This window comes from Mytilus edulis, chromosome 5 (genome assembly GCF_963676685.1).
Source record: "Mytilus edulis chromosome 5, xbMytEdul2.2, whole genome shotgun sequence".
In the NCBI taxonomy this organism is placed as follows: domain Eukaryota; kingdom Metazoa; phylum Mollusca; class Bivalvia; order Mytilida; family Mytilidae; genus Mytilus; species Mytilus edulis.
Genome location: NC_092348.1, coordinates 27,986,880 through 28,007,053, shown reverse-complemented (window position 1 = coordinate 28,007,053; position 20,174 = coordinate 27,986,880). Strand labels below are relative to the sequence as shown.

Genomic DNA, 20,174 nt, shown 5'->3' with positions numbered 1-20,174 from the left:
TCAGAGGAGAAGTGAGATGCTGTTAGTGGATGTTGTCTGTTATATTGTCAAGAATTACTGGTTATTCTTCTATCAGCAAGTATCAGCAAATAATTTCCGACTCTGGAAATCTGAAACCTACTATTTTCTTTCTTCTTTTATTTCTTATTGTTGTGTGTTTTATGTAAACGCGAATAGAACCAAATAAAAGTCGTGGTCCTTGGACCACAAAATCTGTAATAAAGGCGGTTATGAATCCATAGAGGCTTCTAACATGATATCTAACTCTACTACACAAAGATAGTAATGGAAGCTTGACTGAAAACTTAAGTAAAAATGTATCGGTGTAAAATCGTATTTTGGGGTTCTACGATGACCTTGAAAACCCTTGCGATGCTATATTGATTTACTGTCATAAACATAAATCAGTTATACTCACTATTGGCAGAGGGTTTTGCTGTAACAGATGGACTATTGTTTGCTGTAAATTAAAATAAAAAACGAATAAAAGTATACATTACGGTATGGAATTTGATCGAATCGAGAAGTCTGACCTATGATTACTAGCTTCTATGTAATTTGGTGTCTGGTGGAGAGTTGTCTAATTGGCAATTATACCACATCTCTTTATCTCAATATAAAATGCAAGTCAAAAGAAGGAAAAGGAAATACACATCGTGAAACACTCAATTTAAAATATAACTTCAATCTAAATTGTATATCAAGTGTGCATTATCATGGTTCGTCATAATAAATGGACAAAATTGCTGTATTTACACCTCAATTAACTCCTCTGACTATACAGACTAGCTATAGCCTGTGCAGTTGGAAAAGTTTTAAGGCTTTGCATTCACCAGCTACATAAGTTAAATGTATTTTGTGTTTCAGAATGATAAAATCTATTTTTTCCAACTGGACAAGTTAGTCTGTACTCGAAGTTGTTTTGTAGGTGTGAATATAGCTATGTTGTCCATGTGTGATGATGACCCAAAGCATGTTGTAGGTGTGTTTGAATTGTCAAGTTCATTTCAATCAATTACATCTGTTCATATGACAGATTCCAAGATACACAAGGGAAGTGTGATGACGATACATTGTATTGTGGTTACTTACGGGTATGAAAAAGAACACATTTCATTAGGATCTCGTTTAAATGCATCTAATGCAGAAAGATGGGTACCGATTATGTTAATAAGGTAAGATAAGTTCGGTACTTTTATGCATTACACTTGTTTAAATTATTTATCGCAAACATTTTGTTATAGACAGTTTATACATGTGTTTACATGTTTACATGTGAACTTCATGTATCATAAGTTTATTGTACTTTTATATAATATAGTCAAGTACTTTTAAGTGTTTATAAATAAACACTTGATGGAAAGGAAATCATGTACCTCTGGTATATTTCGTCCCTCTTTGACGGAAAGGAAATCCTGTACATGCATACACATCCACGGTTTTTCCAAAAGCTTTTGGTTATAAATACTTGTAACAAACAAAAGTTTGTTTGTCTGATTTATATCATACGTGTGATCATCTGACTTCTTATCTCATTTATAGGTAAGTACAGCTATACATTTTAGATAACTGAGTTGACATACGTGTTGAAAATAGTTCAAGTCGGTATTAACTTATATTGCTTTTCCTTGATAACTGACATATTCCGTTAGCACCAACATTTCATATATAAAATTCTTTCGTACGAATTAAAATTTTAGGTTTGGCTGCTCCTGGTGATTTCTTTTTTTAAAAACGTGGCATTACATCTTTTTTTTTCGATAATGCTTTGAGTCAAAACATGCACAAAATAGAAATCGATCCAAAAGTTATATTTTATCTTTACAGAATGCAACATCAATGACTTTGAGAGCTCTCCATGACAATATTTAAACAATGACTATAGCAGTACAGGATTCAAAATATTCTAGCGTGTGTCACTAGCTTTTAAAAAGTTTATCTTTTTGTTCTTGATGAATAAGGGTATGAAGATGTTTACAAAGCAAAAGGAAACCCTCAGTTTACAAAATTGATTCCAATTTGATAATTCTTTGATATCTTCAAGTAATGACCATAACAATGAATGAAAAATAACAAGGTACCAGCTAAATATTCTTTGCATATTTTTATTTTGTTTCTTGTATTTTCAGGTAAAGATGGCATCTCATGCAGAAAGAAATGCACCCTTTATATTTTGGTGTGTTAAGAAAATTTGGGGAGAACAATCCAGTTATCACGTAAATAAACTAGAGGATATCAATAAAGTCCCAAATAACCAAAGCGGAATGTACATATTTTACCTAGACTCGGGAGTACATCAGTATCCTATTTATGTAGGTATTACTGGTCGTAACTTCCGACAACGATTTAAGGAGCACCATGATAACCAAACAGGTGTCATTTACAAATGTAACAACGGAGAGTTCCCGAAGAATCAACCTCCCGTGAGATTACCATTGATAGCACTTGTAGTTCCAATTCATTATCCAATGCAGTCAAAACTGATGGAATCTGTTTTCTTAGAAGCATTCAACTTTTGTTTAAATACTGAAGAAAATGGCGATATACGACTAATCGTTGATACAGACCAACAGTTCAAGCCAGAAGATTCAAAGCATAACTTTGATATTACGTTTGGGAATGTAATGAAAGAAATTCAGGACGTTTACAATCGATACAATGAAAGATCATAGAAAATGTAACAGAAACTTTTCATCTTAATAACAATGACATTTGTTTTCTATTTTAACAATAAAGTCTTATAAACACAAAATAAGCACGTGTACATGATAGGTATGTTTTGTATGTATTTGGGCATGCACATTTGGTAACATGGAAGCTTGCTCGCACTGCATTGGTTAGATGTGTCATATTAAAGACTTTTAATTGGCATTTTCTTATCCCCACGCACGTACCGTGAAAGGTGTAAGTGCAGTTTAGACTTGTTGGCTCGGATTAAATTATCAAGTTCGAGAACGGTGACAAGCCTTCTGCAACATGTTAACTTAAAATATGCCTTGACATGTTGGTCTAGCACAAATCAAGGTATATTCATATCTAATTTTTAAAAAATATAGTTGTCATCCTGAAAATGAATGTAAAATATGTTTCTTGACATAAAGCAAACTTAGTTTGAAAATGATTTGCCACATATAAACAAAATATGTGTACGAAAATAGTTCTCTGGCTGTTTAAGCTGTATCATTTAAAATAACTATTTAGAATAGCAATATCACAATATAAATATGAAAATATAAAACGAAAATGAATGAGCACCAGGTAGTTTTTTAAAAACTCCGTACATGCCCTCTCATCAAAAGCTAAGCGTGTCTCTTCAAGGTCATGTCGTGCTAATTTTGCAGTATTCATTGGTCTTATTATATTGTTTACTCAAAAATTGTTGCAACTAAATAATTTTTCACATTTGGATTACATGTTAATTTTATTTAGAAAGCAGGTTTTGCGCATGCCTTATTTACTCACAAAATCAAGAGTTTATATGAATCCTCAAAGTACTTACGTATGCAAGCAGGGAAGTTTTTCCCATTACTCCACGTTCCTGTTCGTAATTGACATGTCAGCTGTATAAGTGATTGTGTTGTAGTAAACTGGAAACCATCATTACATATTGCTGTGCAAGACCTAAACAGTTTTTGAATTTGAAAAAAAAGATGTTTTGTTATTAATCATACTGGTGTACATTTTGTTATATAACTGTACCATATATGATCACGCGGATATGTGGTATTATCGCTATTTTACTAAATTTTTCTTTGATCTTGCTGACTGATAATTTACTTTCTCAGAGGAGTCGAGTGATATGAAAATTACCGCTAGAAACTAAGGGGGCACGTGGTGTTGCTAATGAAATTGATAAAATACGCATTCATGAGTGGTTATGACTAAGATACACCGGTTGACCCGTGGTCAATCGGGGTAAACGAGGACATGAAATTATCGGGTTTTATTGTGACGAAATTATAAAAGCACTGTAACTGGGGGAAGGGGAAAGTGCACGAATTTCTAAAGTCGTCTTTTCGGGAATATTGCTATTGATGTTGTTATGAGATTCGGAGAGTGTAATGTTGATGACAGATCTTCAATTAAGTCTCAATTTAAAAAACAAACCTTATAGACTCAAAATAAATATGTTATAGACACCTTTAAACTGTTGAATAATGTATGCTGTCCTCTACGTGTCCTTTAGATTTTTTGTCGTTGGGATTATCTTAACATCATCTTTAATTTCTATAACTATACCTTATTGTATAACAATACGTAACGGTTTTAATTTTGAAAGATTTCATATCAATAAATAGCAGATTAGCAAATATAACATATGTAAACAAAGTATAATGCATATATGGTTATGTGTTATGTGTAAATAACTTTAAACGGTACTCCTGTTCATACACATATATTGCTTATGTGTCCTTTAAATTCATTAAAAGGTTTTGTAACATAGTAGAAGATATATTTTTACATACAGTTCCGCTGTAGTCTTTTGACAGTTTACAACACCATTGGGAGGAGGTAGCACGGGTGAACATGGCTGTTGAGGTAGAGTTGTCTTTCCTGTAGCACCTGTGTAAAGGTACAAATTACGTCAGACATCATTTCCAAAGTATTCTGATATAATAGCATATCTATATATATCATGTATAGGCAGTTTATAGAACACAATTGGAATTTGAGAGAACTGATTTTATCTTTATGAGATCATGTTCTGATTTATTGATTGTTTCTTGCTTAACGTCCATTGCCAATTATTTATATCTTATTCAGGAAGAGAGAAAAAAATAACAGTATAATATACCGATTCTAAAAGATAGGCCGACTGGTTTGATGGACTTCAAATTTGGACTGCCATTGCAAATAGTACACTTGGGTAGGGAGCAGAAATGTTCAACAGGATACATTCGAGTACTTCAAACAATTGTAGCAATGTTTTTTTTTAAACTACAGAGAGGATAGACCATTCCCTTTATGAGGCATCAGTTTTTATTTCTACTAGACTTGACTGCGGATTTATATTTCCCAAACATCAAAACGGACTCCCCATTTCAACAAAGGGTTATAATTTCTAGAACAAGATACGCCCAGGGATAACTATACGTTCATATCCCATTCGAACCATAGTTCACATATTCTGAAGTTTTGAAATACAGCAGAGACTTCAAAGAAATAGATCGAAGTTCAATTTCAAGGCAAGACATTAACTTTTACCTGAGGTTATACCTGTGGCTGGCTGAGGAGTACTTTGAGTGGATATTGTTGTCACGCGTTGTAGTGGTGTTGGTGGTTGTACAGTTGTCTTTGGTATTGCTTGAATTATACAAATAAGTTTATCATTTATAACTCGTAGCACAGGTAAAATGAAAGGTTGTTGATACTTCAGTACTTCTGAATATGCATTTTACTTTTCTTCAAATTATAATCACATGTCTAGCATTGCAAAAATTATTTGTTTCTGGGATACTAATGTTATATTTCCTATTTTGCATATTGGATATTTAAAATTATAATACTACCATGTGCGAAATAATATACAATGTAGTGACACTGTTCAATGTTAAATATTTCATACGCTTCTAGGTTTATTCATTGGTTTTTTTTGCAGATACTAAAATTTATAGATATGTTTTAATAAAATCGAATAAAATATTGTGACAGAGATTGGGGATATTTTTCAAATTGTTTCCGTATATATTGGAACAAAATATTTGCACAAAATTTATAACGGGATATCAACGCATTTTATGAATTGTCCCCATATAATGCAGCCTCCATTGTCTACCCCATTAAATATATTAAGTATATGCGTTTCAATAATTCACCATTTTAGTAGTTTTATTTATTACTTTGAATTACAGTTAGAACGTTAACTTTGTACATGTATATTTGTTTAATGATATTCTTACAATCGATGTCGCATCCTAGAAGATCAAATCTCAATCCTATCCCATCGTGCCATTCTAAAGGATTTATCCGGATGTATTGGGCTTCGAAAGGACAGCTAAATACCTGCATTTTTGGTGAATAGCCATCTGTGTTGCCAGAAAAGAACTGAAATGTTAAAAGTGATATGTACGGAAGCGTATTAATAGCGCCACACATTTTTTTTAAATTTTATTCCTATCTTTGCGTTACAACGCAAACCTTTGCGAAATAACGCAAACTTTTGCGATATACCGCAAATATCTTGATTTTAATTATAATTCATTAAATGTCCGTCTGTCATTCATTTCGGTTGTGATTTACTAGTAGATAAAAAAAACATACATACAAGGCCAAATCATTTTAATAAATATGCATAGGAATTATGGAATACTTGAAGTGCAATTATACATAAATTAAGACTGATTTGTGCATCAGAAAAGTATATAATATAACAAGAAAATAGATATAGAATAGTATATAGACATATTTTAATTGATAGATATAAAAATATTGTCATACAATGGTCAAAGTCAAATAGACAAAATGATCTATCTGCCTTAAAATGAATTATTAATAAGGAAACTTTTTTTTTTAATTTTGATGCAAGAAATCGTTTTTTAAATCTCAGAATATAATAAAGATTTTTTGATAGAAAGTTATTGAATTTTCATTTCAATATAGTGAAGTATTTTAAAGATGCTTGGGTAGCAATTTGAATGGAGAGAACATATTTTTATTAATAAAACACCTTCATTCTATTCATTAATTGCAAAAGAGTAGCTTGTTTGAATATAACCAACTTCACACTGTTCTCAAACGAAGCTTACTTTGGAAGTATATCAATTTTTGGTTATAGCTATATTAGCAGGGTTGGTTTTTTACTTCGGTATATCCTCAATTTAATCAATTTTCTTTGTAATATATATGCTAGTAGTAACATGCATATCGTTTTTGGGGGGCCTTTATTGTTTGCTGTTCGGTGTTAGCCAATGCTCCGTGTTAAAGACCGTACTTTGGCCTATGATGGTTTACTTTTACGAATATTGACTTAGGTGGAGACTTTTTCTTATTGGTACTCATACCGCATCTTCTTATATTATTCTGCTCATTATTATTCAATGATATGTTCTAATTATTCAAGCATTTTACTTTGCAATGACTACAAAGGTTATAAATTTGAAATTATATAAAGCCTCCTCCGTTACTAACTGCTGCTTCCTTTGAATCATAAATAAGAATTAAGATAAAACAAAGGTTTGCGTTATAACGCAATCATAGGAAGAAATATTGAAAAAAAATGTGTGGCGCTAATACGTTTCCGTAAATAAATTATGTATAATTCAGGAATTATGATATTAATGATGTTCGCCCCTATTTCAATGTAGTACCATTAAAATATTTCCCCACTTATACCCTCTACCTTGATTTCCTTTTATAAAAAAAATGTATTTTAAAAAGCCATTTTTTTAAATCTCGTAAAATCCTTGTTATTTTTTCATAATTTTTGAAAGGGAAAAGGAGGCAATTTTAATTTTGCGATAATTCTAGATATAATCGTTTCCCGCCAAATTTTCAATGGATTATATCTCGAAATCAAGGACACGAACCCTTCATTTATTTTTATTTTTTGCTTTTTTAGCTTCACTATGGAAATACTATCAATTTTTAACAGTCTTCTAAAATACTTGTTATTTTGAAAAAGAGTAGCAAACTTTCTTTAGCTTGTTCAATGAAAGAAAAATATTAAAAAGGAGCCTCTGCACTTCTTTCTCATACAAAACAAACGGTACCAATTAAGATCTACCATGACAAATATTGAGAAATCAGCGATAAACAAAAGACTAAACATTTATTATCAGAGGGATGGAACAGCATCTTACCTTGTCTGTGACATTTGCGTCACTATAGGGAGTGAATACTTTTCCATCCAAACTGTGTAAAATCCGAAACCGTGTGACATAAAGTTCAGATGGTCCAACAGAGAGGCCTTTGGTTGTGATTCCAAGTAAACGTCCTGCTCTTTGTAAGTTAATCTGTAAAGATGAAATATTTTTTTATTGAAGGTTTTAAGATGATAATATAAAATAAGTGCTTCCAAATCATATACACGGTTTCTTGGTCACAGAACTGAATATCTTACAAATATTGTGGTAGGTTTAAAAATAACATTTATACAATTTGTATAAAATAATCATATTTATAAGTTTTTGTCCAATTTGCCGAATAGTTTACAGAGAAAGAGAATCGATGTTTTAGTCCAAAATATATATCTTGTATAAACTGTTTACATGTCAGAGAAACTTTCGATATATCGTTGCTACTTGGAAAAATTAAAGGTAAACAAATGCAGCTGTTACTGTGAGTGTTAGAAAATATTAGATTTGAAGTTTTTGATACTCTTGTGAGAAATAGGGTATTGGGAAATTGGTATATGGTTCTAACAAACAAAACATCATTATGTCTTTCATACAAAATAACTGAATCAAAACCAAATATTAATCGCTAATATGTTACATCTCGAATGATCTTTTATGGTATAATTACAGTATACTATCATGCAAATAAGTTTTCATGGGTGAATATGAAACCTTCCGAAACACCGGAACACCATGTCTTACCTGTACGAACTGGTTTAGATCAGATCGTGATGGCCGCCATCCGCATTCGTTTACACAAAATAGGTCCGATTTTCTTGGCGAATATGTTTTCTGGTTCTCAGAGAGGATTGAAGAAGTTGTGAAGTCAGAATCAGTTATATTTTTATTTCCTGATATCAGATACTGAGTACTACAACTAGCTAAAGAAAAAAAATATTTACAAAAATTCGTAAACAGAGAACATGTATTAATAAATATTTTCTCCAATTACAAGTTCTTTTTACGTTAAATTAATGTTCGGCATTGCTTATTTTCTATTTCTTTGCCATGGTTGTTTATGCTGTTTTGCATTTGCACTATGACAAAAGTGGCGGGAGACTGGAAGGAAGAGAATTGTCAATACCGTCAAAGATGGATCAAACCTTTTTAAGGTCAAGTAACAGTAAATGAACGCCGTCTAGCGGATTCCGCGAAATATTGCGACGTTTAGTACGAATTACGTCCCATTTTTTTTAAGTAAAGTAAAAGGTAAAGCAAAGGATCACGAAATTTTTATTATTAGCATCCTTTAAAAAATCTGTTCAGCCACCGTGATGTTCATTTATAAGAAGACTACATTGGATTTTCTTTGAAACTTTCTTGATATTTTTTCAGCTTGTCAGAGATTCCTTAGATCCTTTACAGAATACATTTTTTTTTGGAAAAACATTATTTCCTCTGGTCAGGGTTAGGGTTGACGCCTATTTAAACGTGTAAATCCGCTGTATGTGTTTGCACCTGTCATATGTTAGAAACCTGTTGTTCAGTGGTTGTTTTTGAAGATGTGGTTCATAAGTGTTTCTTGTTTTTCTTTTTATATAGACTTTTATTTTTTTCTGTTTGAATGGTTTTACACATCTATTCCTTTGGGGGCTCTTTAAAGCTGTTCGTGAGCTAATATGATTCGTTTTGAAGGCCGTACTTCGACTTTTTAGTTTTTACACATTGGGACTTGGATGAAAAGTGGCACTCATTCCACTTTTTCTTATTTCTATTGTGTTATTATAAAGAGCTTTTCTGCACTTGTTGTAACACGTCGAATACAGTATATCAATAGTTTATAGATATAGGAAGATGTGGTGTGAGTGCCATTGAGACAACTCTCCATCAAAGGAACAATTTATAAAAGTAAACCATTATATGTTAAGCTAAGGCCTTCAACACAGAGCCTTGGTTCACACCGAACATCAAGCTATAAAGGTCCCCTATGTATGAGTAAACTGGAACATTAATTTTACCTTTACAGTCAGGTATTTGATCGGTTGATTGCCAGCCGACAGATGCATTGCAAACTCTTTTAAGTGCTGCCTGTCCTGTAGGAAATACATGCTGTCTGTCACACTCCGCTATACAAACCCTAATGACAAGAATTGTATTCGGTTATAATGTGTTGTCTAGATAAATGATATATTCTATTTTGAAGATTTATTTTTCAAATTATTAATGCGATGAAGGTTATACAAAAAGTAAGACGATATATACATGTACGAATGTATATAAATACATAATTATAATTCGTAAATATGATTTTGGTAGACAATATGTAAATGGTATAACATGTCGATAAAACGATTTTGTTTATCCTTTTTATTCTTGCAATACGTTTTATGAATAAAATTTGTCAGCTATCACGTTTTATTAATGTAACGTAAAATACGATTTTAGCCGCATAAATGTCAAACTGTTTGATATGTTGAAACGTTTATTTCATTTATCGTAATGGCATTTTTCTATAATCTTTACATTTCATACATATTTACGTGACTTGCAGTTGACACAGTTATTACAATACAACGTGCAACTCTCGGTTTCGTTTTCATTAAACTTTATTTTAACAATGTCTGTTTTTGCTTAACAGAATCATGATTTACTTTAAATCTTATTTGATCCTATGGATTTTTATCTCATTGACAGGGCTTATATGAATAAACAATTGCATGAACAACCATTGGGTGAAAATAACATATTCATTCGTGACTTAATTATATTTGCCGTGATAGTACAAGAATTGTCAATGGTGTCGCATATTATATCTACATTTAACTATTCTATTTAACAGGTCGGGACCACTACCTTATATGGAAATGCATAAATTAGCATACTTATGTTCTCGCACATGTAATTGTTTATTTACATGTGACGCAATTTATTTTTACCTAGGTTTTTGACCAATCCACTAAATGAGTCACAATGCATGATGGACTACTACGTGTTTACAATCAACCAAGAACACGTGTTATTTACTGAAATACAACACAATTTTTCGTGGAATGCGGGATTCACAATTTCGCTTAGTTTTTCATTTGGGTATCCTCATTTATAGTTCGTGATATAAAGTATTACTTCCATGCTCAGATTAAAGAAGAGTTGTTTCTATGCGAAGAAAAAAAGGTTCGAATTATCCGATAAATAGTCATTAACATGTTTGATGATGGCACAGAGATTTCATGTAAAAACTATTTGTCCACCAGACAGCAACGAAACAACAGCGAAAAAACACAATTACCCATGAGACAAACTTACTAGTGTAAAGTAAGCCGTCGATAACAGCCGGTGCTGATATTCACGAGTACAGCAATGTTCGTATAGATAATTAAAGGCAAATGTGGGATCCTTGAATTTGTGTTCGTAAAAAAGGCGAAGAAGTATTAACATACATGGCAGTGTTAACAAAATCTATAAGTATTTTTTTTGGTCACATTTCAGTATATGGGACTTCCAAACTGTTCCCTTTGTTTTGAAGGTAGTGAAGTCAGCAACTATAGTTTCAGTTTGTTCGTTTTTTAACGGGCTCGGACATTTTTCAAACTGAATAAAATCATTACAGCTGATTTCTTATACCTGCAAAGTAAAACTTTGGTTGGCTGGCTTGCTTTGTTTGTATAGTTGTTTATACAAGCTTTGAAAATAAGATTGACACCTTTAAAGAATATATATAAAGGCATAGTTTAACTTGTATATTTTATATTTTGTACAATATACAAACAAAGCAAACAAGCTAACCAAAGTGTTGCTCTACATGCATTAGGAAATAAGCTGTAATGATTTTATCCATATGTATGTGCGACAAGGTGGAAAATTTGATATGTTTTGTGAAAATTGCAGCGTTGGATCTATAATAAAAAAGAAGATGTGGTATGATTTCCAATGAGACAGCTGTCCACGAGAGACCAAAATGACACAGTTATTAACATTTATAGACCACCGTACGGCCTTCAACAATGAGCAAAGCCCAAACCGCATAGTCAGCTATAAAAGGCCCCGATATGACAATGTAAAACAATTCAAACGAGAAAACTAACGGCCTTAATTATACACAAAAAAAAAATGAACGAAAAACAAACAAACGACAACCACTGAAATACAGGCTCCTATACAATATATTTTTTTTTGATGGAATAGATTTCTTGTCATTTTATATATTTAATTAGGCCGGTTTTTTTTGTGTTTTTTTGTTTGGATTGTTTTCTACAAGTAATGTTTTGGGTAATTAATAGCTTACTTTTCAGCATTGAAGCTATGACTGCTTACTTTCCTAAATTATGTCTTTGTTGGAAAGATGTCTCATTTGGCACTCATACCTCATCTTCTTATTTCTATATACAAAGCACGTTTTAGCAAAAAAATAATAGGTAATATGGCACCCACTATGATCCAGAGACTTTTAATATTGGAGATATTTTACATATGTCAACAGGACAGCAGCCGAACGATAAAAAAAACTCTGATGTATATTTTGTGATAAAATTAGCAACAAACGGATATTATCGATGGATGAAACTATAAAAAATGTATTGAGCTATATACCGTACCCGCTCAGTGGCGGATCCAAGGGGAGGGGGGGTCCGGGGGATGGACCCCCTTTTTTTGACGATCAGTGCATTTGGATGGGGACATGTAGTTGGAACCCCCTCCCCGTTTGTCCAGGGTTAGGACCCCCTTTTTTAAAATGGCTGGATCCGCCCCTGCCGCTTTCATAACACTTATTTTTAGCATACTGAATAATATGATGTTCTTATTATTAGTTCAGGTCCTGATAAAAAAAAATACACATTCTGTACAGAAAGAAGTGTTTCAATGAAAGTTTTCGTGTTTTTCTAGGCAGAAATGATTTTGAAATGACATTATACAGGTTTAAAAGAGCTCAAATGATTTTCTTACTGGACAGTGGTCACTTCATTGGATATTTCACTGTGTCATGTCGTGAAATTAATGCAGGTTCAATTCATAACAATGCACACAACCGGTTCAACTACTTTTGCAAGGCTAAAAAGAAAGTCGAATCGTGAAGCCAATAAACAATATTTTTTTAATCTGAGCATGCAAATTGAAGATTACGTTATATATTTTACATTAAATATATTTGCAGAATAAAAACTTTGGTAATGAGAGTCCCAGACAATATATTAGTTGACTGTTTCCCCCACTTATTCCACGTGTTTTAAGTAGTAGTTTACTCGTAGTAGCCCACAATGCATTGTAGTTCATTGAGTCGATTGGTCAGATTTTCAAGGCCATATTGGCCTTGTGTTTTGGAAATTACTATGCAAATATATTCTGACGTCAGAAAATCTAGAGTTCTCGACCTGTTTAAATCAAATGATTTATATTCAACTTGTTTATTGACATAAAATAATGCATGCATTACTTTTTATTGAGAACAAATTACAGCTTAAAAAAAACTCGTGAAAATAACTCAGGAATAGAACCAAGCGTACTTTCGTCTACGAAATCAGTTTTAAAATTATCCGGTATGAAAGAAATGTCCACAAAATTTCAAAGGGAAAGCAATTTTCGTATGTTAGAGGTAGATAATCTTAATGGAATTTACAGTTTTTGTTCCAGAGAGGGTATGCCAATGCAATTTTACTTCATTACACTTCTTTACATGCACAAATTCCCAAATTTGATGTTTCCTGTTCACAACTACAACTTGAAATAAGGTAAAGATAAATTTCTTCTCTATTTCTTTAAATGCTTACTAATGATGATAGCGTAATAAAGAGTTAGTAAAATTCGAAGAATTTCTTTTGTTCGAACTTGTCGAACCTACATTTATTTATAAAACAAAATAAGGTCGGTTTTGGAATAGTCCATATGAAACAAGAAAATTATATATCATAGTGCAAAAATTGATTAACTTGCAAAAGCGGAAACAGTCTTCTTGTTTCTATATTTACATACAGTTGAGTGTTGACTAACTCGCATCTAACAACTCCATTCTTTGGTGGTGACAACGACCGACATCTCGAACCAGAATCTGTTAAATTACATAGAAGTAAAAAGTATCTTTAAATCAGACAATAACAAATAACAAGAATATTCGGACAATGTAATGAAAGAAAGGCGAACGATACCAAAAATCATTCAAAATCAAAGTCTGAGCACAATTTAACGAAAAATTAAATGAAATAGATATGTATTTATTAGTGACGTTACTTGAATTAAGTAACCAAACTCAAATAGCTTCCACTGATATATTTAGATGTCATTCATGTTTCTATATTTCCTTTCGTGAGTTGCATAATTATATATAGTGTGTTTAACCTTGTTTTATCAGTTTGGTCGACACCAATGCTGGTGTACTGTAAGTTCCCGTCGATGGTACCCGTTCAGTATTGTCAATGGCTCGGCATGGAAGATGAGTTTTAATGTTTATAAAAATAAGGTAATTGATTGTTTCATTAACATACCTATACAATCAGGGAAGGTATTCCCACTAGGCCAGGTCCCATCTATCTGATTACAGGTACGAAACTCTACCGACGTAGTCTGAAAGGTGAATCCACCATTACATGTGGCATAACATTTCCTGGTGATAAAAAAAAAACGAATATGTCACTCAAATTGAATATTCATAGTGTGAACCAAACACTGTTAACAACTGCTACTACTCTCAGACTTGTACTTTTGTTGTTTGGATGTACTACTACCTGTTCACGTTCACTCTGTTTTTGTTATGTGTATTTCTATTTGTATCCATCTGATGAGTTAATACTATTTCAACTGATTGTTATAGTTCGTACTTGTGTTGTTCTGTTACACCGCTGTCCCTGGGAGGTTATGGGAGGGTTGGGATCCCGCTAACCTGTTCAACCCCGCCACATTCTGTATGTATGTGACTGTCCAAAGTCAGGAACCTGTAATTCAGTGGTTGTCGATTGTTGTTGTGTTACATATTTGTTTTTCGTTCATTATTTTGTACATTAGTTTGACCGTTAGTATTCTCGTTTGAAGAATTTAACATTTGTGATTTCGGAGCCTTTTATAGCTGCTTATGCGGTTTGGGCTTTGCTCATTGTTGAAGGCTGTACAGTGACATACAACTGTTAATTTCTATGCCATTTGGTCTCTGGTGGAGAGTTGTCTCATTGGCAATCATACTACATCTTCTTTTTTATATTATTTGGTTTTAATTGTTAAAAATTGTGAATTGGAATTGTGTTCAAGTATTTCAAAAATAAATACTTTATAAAAGTACATCCTTCAAACGTCATGCGATCATCAATCTGTATATTTGAAAATTTAAATCATATTAGAGACTTGACTGTTTTTAATATGGACTTTTATATTATATGTTCATATTGGTTTGATTTAATAAGCTTTATTTCATTGCTTATCGCATACCTTATAATAGTGTCTAGTGGTCATAAAAATATTGAATTGAATTAAAAAAACAAATTAAAAAAATAAGGGCACTTTAACAGGAAATAGAGCGTTAAATACTGACAGGAAGCAGGCTTCATAATCAGATGATGTGGAGTTACTCCGCTTTGTCAACCTGCATAAAACTGATGTGTTTAAACGAAAGTAAAATGTTCCGTTTTTTGTTGTGATTGTCTTACTTTTTTAATTCATATGAATCAATCTAGGTGTGGATAAAACCATTAAGACAGCAACCAAACAGCCCTTCTGCAGCGAAATTTCAAAAGACCTAGGCGATTGGACAGCCAACATCGTTAAAAAAAATGTATGGTAAGCAATGAAAGTACGTACGAGGGGCCCTAAATATCAAACATGTCTTAAGGTCTACTTGCCTTCTTTAATTGCTCTAGAATATAAAAAAAATAGAAAGCATAGGTTGTGCCTAAAACAAACTCGATCAACTAGGAGAAGGAGACGACAAACAAAGGGCTTACTCTAATAGATTCGGTCAAAATTAAGACAATTCAGTAATTAAAAAAAAGTAAAACCATCATCTATTGTGTTGCAAGGTACATTTCCAAAAAGATTGCAACTACTACACCCTTAAAAAAACATCAATTCCAAGATAGAATAAAGCTTCACATAAAGCCGACATAAGTGCAGAGGAGAATGAAAGAACTGAAAGAATAAATCTCTAAAAATTATACATGTATATGATAAAATACGATCATAACTTTTGCAACAAAAAATCGTTGGATTTCTATACATCCAAGAAGGCATACATGTATCTGTGCATTCAAATTTATGGTGTACTTTTAACTTACAATATTCCACTATCGTCGACACAGAACACTTGCCCATTTATAGGTTGATTTGGTTTTTTGCAGAGACTTGTTTGACACTCATTATCAGTAGTAAAATATCCTGAAATCGACACAAATGTATAAAATTTACAGTCAATTATTATTATTATGTGTTCTGTTGCAAGATAAATAAATTGTTTTTACATATCATAGTGATTTCTTGATACGTTGTGTATTGCAAGTTTTCATCTATCTCGCGTGTTCAATGTTTGATCAGGTTTGAATTGTTTAAATGCGTAATGTCTGAATAATAATATACCATAGATGTTCCATAGTCTAAGCATATCTTATTGTCTAAGTAAACAAAAGAATTGGATACAAGTTATACAAAATTAAAACGTATCAACTTAACATAATCCTCTCCAGATAAATACACTTCACAAAAACTCAAGATTACAGCAATTGTATCATTTAGTACAAAACGAAGAATATATACATTTTCTTATGTTTCACAATTACTGCTGGATTCGAGTACATTTTAGACACAGCAATATTTAATCAAAGAATAGTTTGAAATGGCGTTTATCACTGTTTATTTCTGAAAAGGATTGTTAAATTTGTTCAACACTAATTTAGTCTGTTCCAAATGATATATGTTCCATGAAAATAGCAACTATAAAGTGTTGAATATTTATAACAAGATAATCAATAAAAAGGTATGTAAGTTGACATTCTGAAAAAAAATGAATCGCATCTTCTAATGGACAACCAAAAGCACATTTGGGTAATTTACTGAATTAACTCTGTATCAATCAGCTTTTATGGGACTAAATATGTGTCGTAATTTGTTATTCAATATGTTTTTCTCCTATTTCCAGTAAAATAATATTTATGTAAAAAAACCTGGAATGTCATTTCTCCGGATGGTATTTTTGAAATATGGCGATGGTTAAATGGATCTAACGGTAATATATTCCATGCAATTATCGGAGACAGGCACAATCATTTAAAAAAATGCCCAAATGACATCTCGGCTGTTCTATGTTTATTTTTATAATTCTGTTGTTATAAATATAATCGTCGTTACATGTATTGTCATCATTTTAATCAGATACTTTGTTGAAGTGTTATATTCCAGATAAATAAATTGTTTTTACATATCATAGTGATTTCTTGATACGTTGTGTATTGCAAGTTTTCATCTATCTCGCGTGTTCAATGTTTGATCAGGTTTGAATTGTTTAAATGCGTAATGTCTGAATAATAATATACCATAGATGTTCCATAGTCTAAGCATATCTTATTGTCTAAGTAAACAAAAGAATTGGATACAAGTTATACAAAATTAAAACGTATCAACTTAACATAATCCTCTCCAGATAAATACACTTCACAAAAACTCAAGATTACAGCAATTGTATCATTTAGTACAAAACGAAGAATATATACATTTTCTTATGTTTCACAATTACTGCTGGATTCGAGTACATTTTAGACACAGCAATATTTAATCAAAGAATAGTTTGAAATGGCGTTTATCACTGTTTATTTCTGAAAAGGATTGTTAAATTTGTTCAACACTAATTTAGTCTGTTCCAAATGATATATGTTCCATGAAAATAGCAACTATAAAGTGTTGAATATTTATAACAAGATAATCAATAAAAAGGTATGTAAGTTGACATTCTGAAAAAAAAATGAATCGCATCTTCTAATGGACAACCAAAAGCACATTTGGGTAATTTACTGAATTAACTCTGTATCAATCAGCTTTTATGGGACTAAATATGTGTCGTAATTTGTTATGCAATATGTTTTTCTCCTATTTCCAGTAAAATAATATTTATGTAAAAAAACCTGGAATGTCATTTCTCCGGATGGTATTTTTGAAATATGGCGATGGTTAAATGGATCTAACGGTAATATATTCCATGCAATTATCGGAGACAGGCACAATCATTTAAAAAAATGCCCAAATGACATCTCGGCTGTTCTATGTTTATTTTTATAATTCTGTTGTTATAAATATAATCGTCGTTACATGTATTGTCATCATTTTAATCAGATACTTTGTTGAAGTGTTATATTCCAGAAAAAAAACCAGTTTAAATAGTAACCAATCATATAACTCAGGCTTCATTGGAACTGATTTTTTCTCATATTTCTCAACATTTTTTCTATCAAGAATTGTTTGATTGATAGCATATTATTCTTTTCTAAGTGAGAAAAAACCAGGTGAATCAGAAAATGTTAACGGGATTTCCGTTTACTTTCTTTCAATTGTATCTACCAAGGTTCCTATAACCTTAGGCAAAGTTGACTTTAAAATGAATTTGCATTTATTCTGGTTAGAAAAGCGAAGCTTTGGGCGCATACAATTTATGAATTGTTATTTTCATTTTGCCAATATCTATTTGGTTTCTTTTATAATTTTTCTCGTTTGTTTATATATCGTTGCTACAGCAGTTTGAAAGGTTTATCTTGCTCTCACTTGTTTTTATCCTAAAATTATCAACAAGCGGTCAGACGTGAGGTGGTTTTCTATAATCATGTATGTATAAGTGATAAATTGTCAAAACTTTATTTAAAATTGCAAACCTTAAATGTTAACAGTCTTTGATGATGAAAACTTACCTAAAATAAGTAAAGAAATAATCAGGGCGGTGTCCATTTTGATTCTGAAAACATATCCATTAACCAAGGCGTGCCTATATATCGACCATGGAATCCGCAGATAGATTTTTATTGTTTATTTTATCTATTTATTAACACGTATCAGACAAACATAGTTTTGATTTGAATACATTAAATGCCATAATTTATTTACAGTAGTTGACAGTGTTTCAGTAAGGTAACGGTAAGTTTACACAAAAACTTGGAGACTAAGAAATGTCAATATTGGATCAAAATACTACTAAATATTACTATAAGATACGGAAGATCTTTGTCATAAAGTATATCTGCATATTTGAAAGCGAGACAGTTGTCACGTGTCAGAAAGATACGGAAGTAGATAGCAGGGTTTGGATGGAATTAAAAATTACAGAATAAGAAATGATAGGGGAAAAGTACAGAATAAGGCATAGAAAAAAAGGTCATTTTGGTCTTTTGTGGATAGTTGTCTCATTGGCAATCATACCACATCTTCTTTTTTATATAAGAAACAAAAAGAAAAGAGAAACAAAGGATACAAAAAAAGAATAGGGGATAGGTTGAAAAAATAGAAAAATCACCTAAATAATTAAAGAATACAGAAATGAAGGACCCCTCCATTCACACCTATTTATGGAATGTGCTGTATCATCTCGTTATCTTTATATAGGAATTACTAAACAAATACATTACTAGTATAATCTAAACAAATAACGTTTTTTAGTATCGTGTATTTGGTCAATGTCAACTTTTCAACTGATAGACAATAGTTAAAATAATAGTAATAAATGTTAAAGCAATGTTGGATTATTTCAAAGAATGCTATATGGTTTCCCACTTGGTTCACTTTATAAAAAAAAAGTACGATAAGTTTATATCGTAATACTTTGAGTTTTAATTGTTTTATTTTTTTCAGGATTTTAACTTGAAATATAAGTTTACTAAATTCTATTTTATATATAAAGAGACAAGTATAAACATTAAATTATTATTTTTACTTGCAAGACAATGGTTGCCACATGTGCAGTAGGAACTACTTTCCCTTCCGAGGCACAAGAGTTCAACGCTGTCTGTCTGTGATGAGGTTCGTGTTGCTCGGTCTTTAGTTTTATATTCTGATGTTTTGTTACAGTTGTTTGTTCAATTGTCTTTTTAGTTTTGGCCATGGTATTGGATGTGTTTACTGGAGTTTAATAATATTATTATCTGGTTCAAACAAATAAACAAATGATCTTAACAACAGTCACAGTGAAATATCTAAACCGGTGATTATTGGGATAGCTATATCCTTGCTTGTAATGTGGGTGATATACCAATGGGTCAAAACAATCAAGTCTCTGATAAAACATCGTATTCATAAGTTGAAAAACTGTGTAAATGGTCCGTTTTCAGAGACAAAGAGACTGTGAAATGTATGTTGTTGTTCTTGCGGACAAAGCTTCAAATAATATCGTCTTCGTATTTAAATCGTACTGCTATGCGTGTCTTGTAAAATATGAATGAATTGAATGAGCACTCA

General features: G+C 31.8%; 1 protein-coding gene across 2 annotated transcripts; it reads right to left on the bottom strand.

The window, feature by feature from the left end:
• Positions 1-383: 383 nt before the first annotated feature.
• LOC139523341 (lactadherin-like) lies at positions 384-18,779 on the bottom strand. Of its 2 annotated transcripts, none has more exons than XM_071317224.1 (12): positions 18,638-18,779; positions 16,025-16,124; positions 14,249-14,367; positions 13,740-13,815; positions 9,794-9,912; positions 8,538-8,716; positions 7,800-7,952; positions 5,901-6,045; positions 5,218-5,304; positions 4,467-4,563; positions 3,500-3,621; positions 384-460 (listed from the first exon to the last, which is right to left on the bottom strand). In XM_071317224.1, the coding sequence occupies exons 1-12, from the start codon at positions 18,672-18,674 to the stop codon at positions 405-407; spliced, it is 1,290 nt and encodes a 429-aa protein (XP_071173325.1). In that variant the 5' UTR covers positions 18,675-18,779; the 3' UTR covers positions 384-404. The 2 variants fall into 2 exon arrangements, with proteins under 2 accessions (XP_071173325.1, XP_071173324.1); XM_071317223.1 differs by having other exon boundaries at positions 5,206-5,304; positions 18,638-18,775.
• Between the last annotated feature and the right edge of the window lie 1,395 nt (positions 18,780-20,174).

What these genes read in the sequence shown, in the direction of transcription:
- LOC139523341 (XM_071317223.1), bottom strand. Translation starts at nt 18,674, where the DNA reads ATGGACACCGCCCTGATTATTTCTTTACTTATTTTAG. An exon ending in TCAAATACCTGACTGTAAAG is followed by an intron (nt 8,717 to 9,793) that starts GTAAAATTAATG and finishes TTTTTTCTTTAG; the next exon opens with CTAGTTGTAGTACTCAGTAT. An exon ending in ATCTAAACCAGTTCGTACAG is followed by an intron (nt 7,953 to 8,537) that starts GTAAGACATGGT and finishes TCATCTTTACAG; the next exon opens with ATTAACTTACAAAGAGCAGG.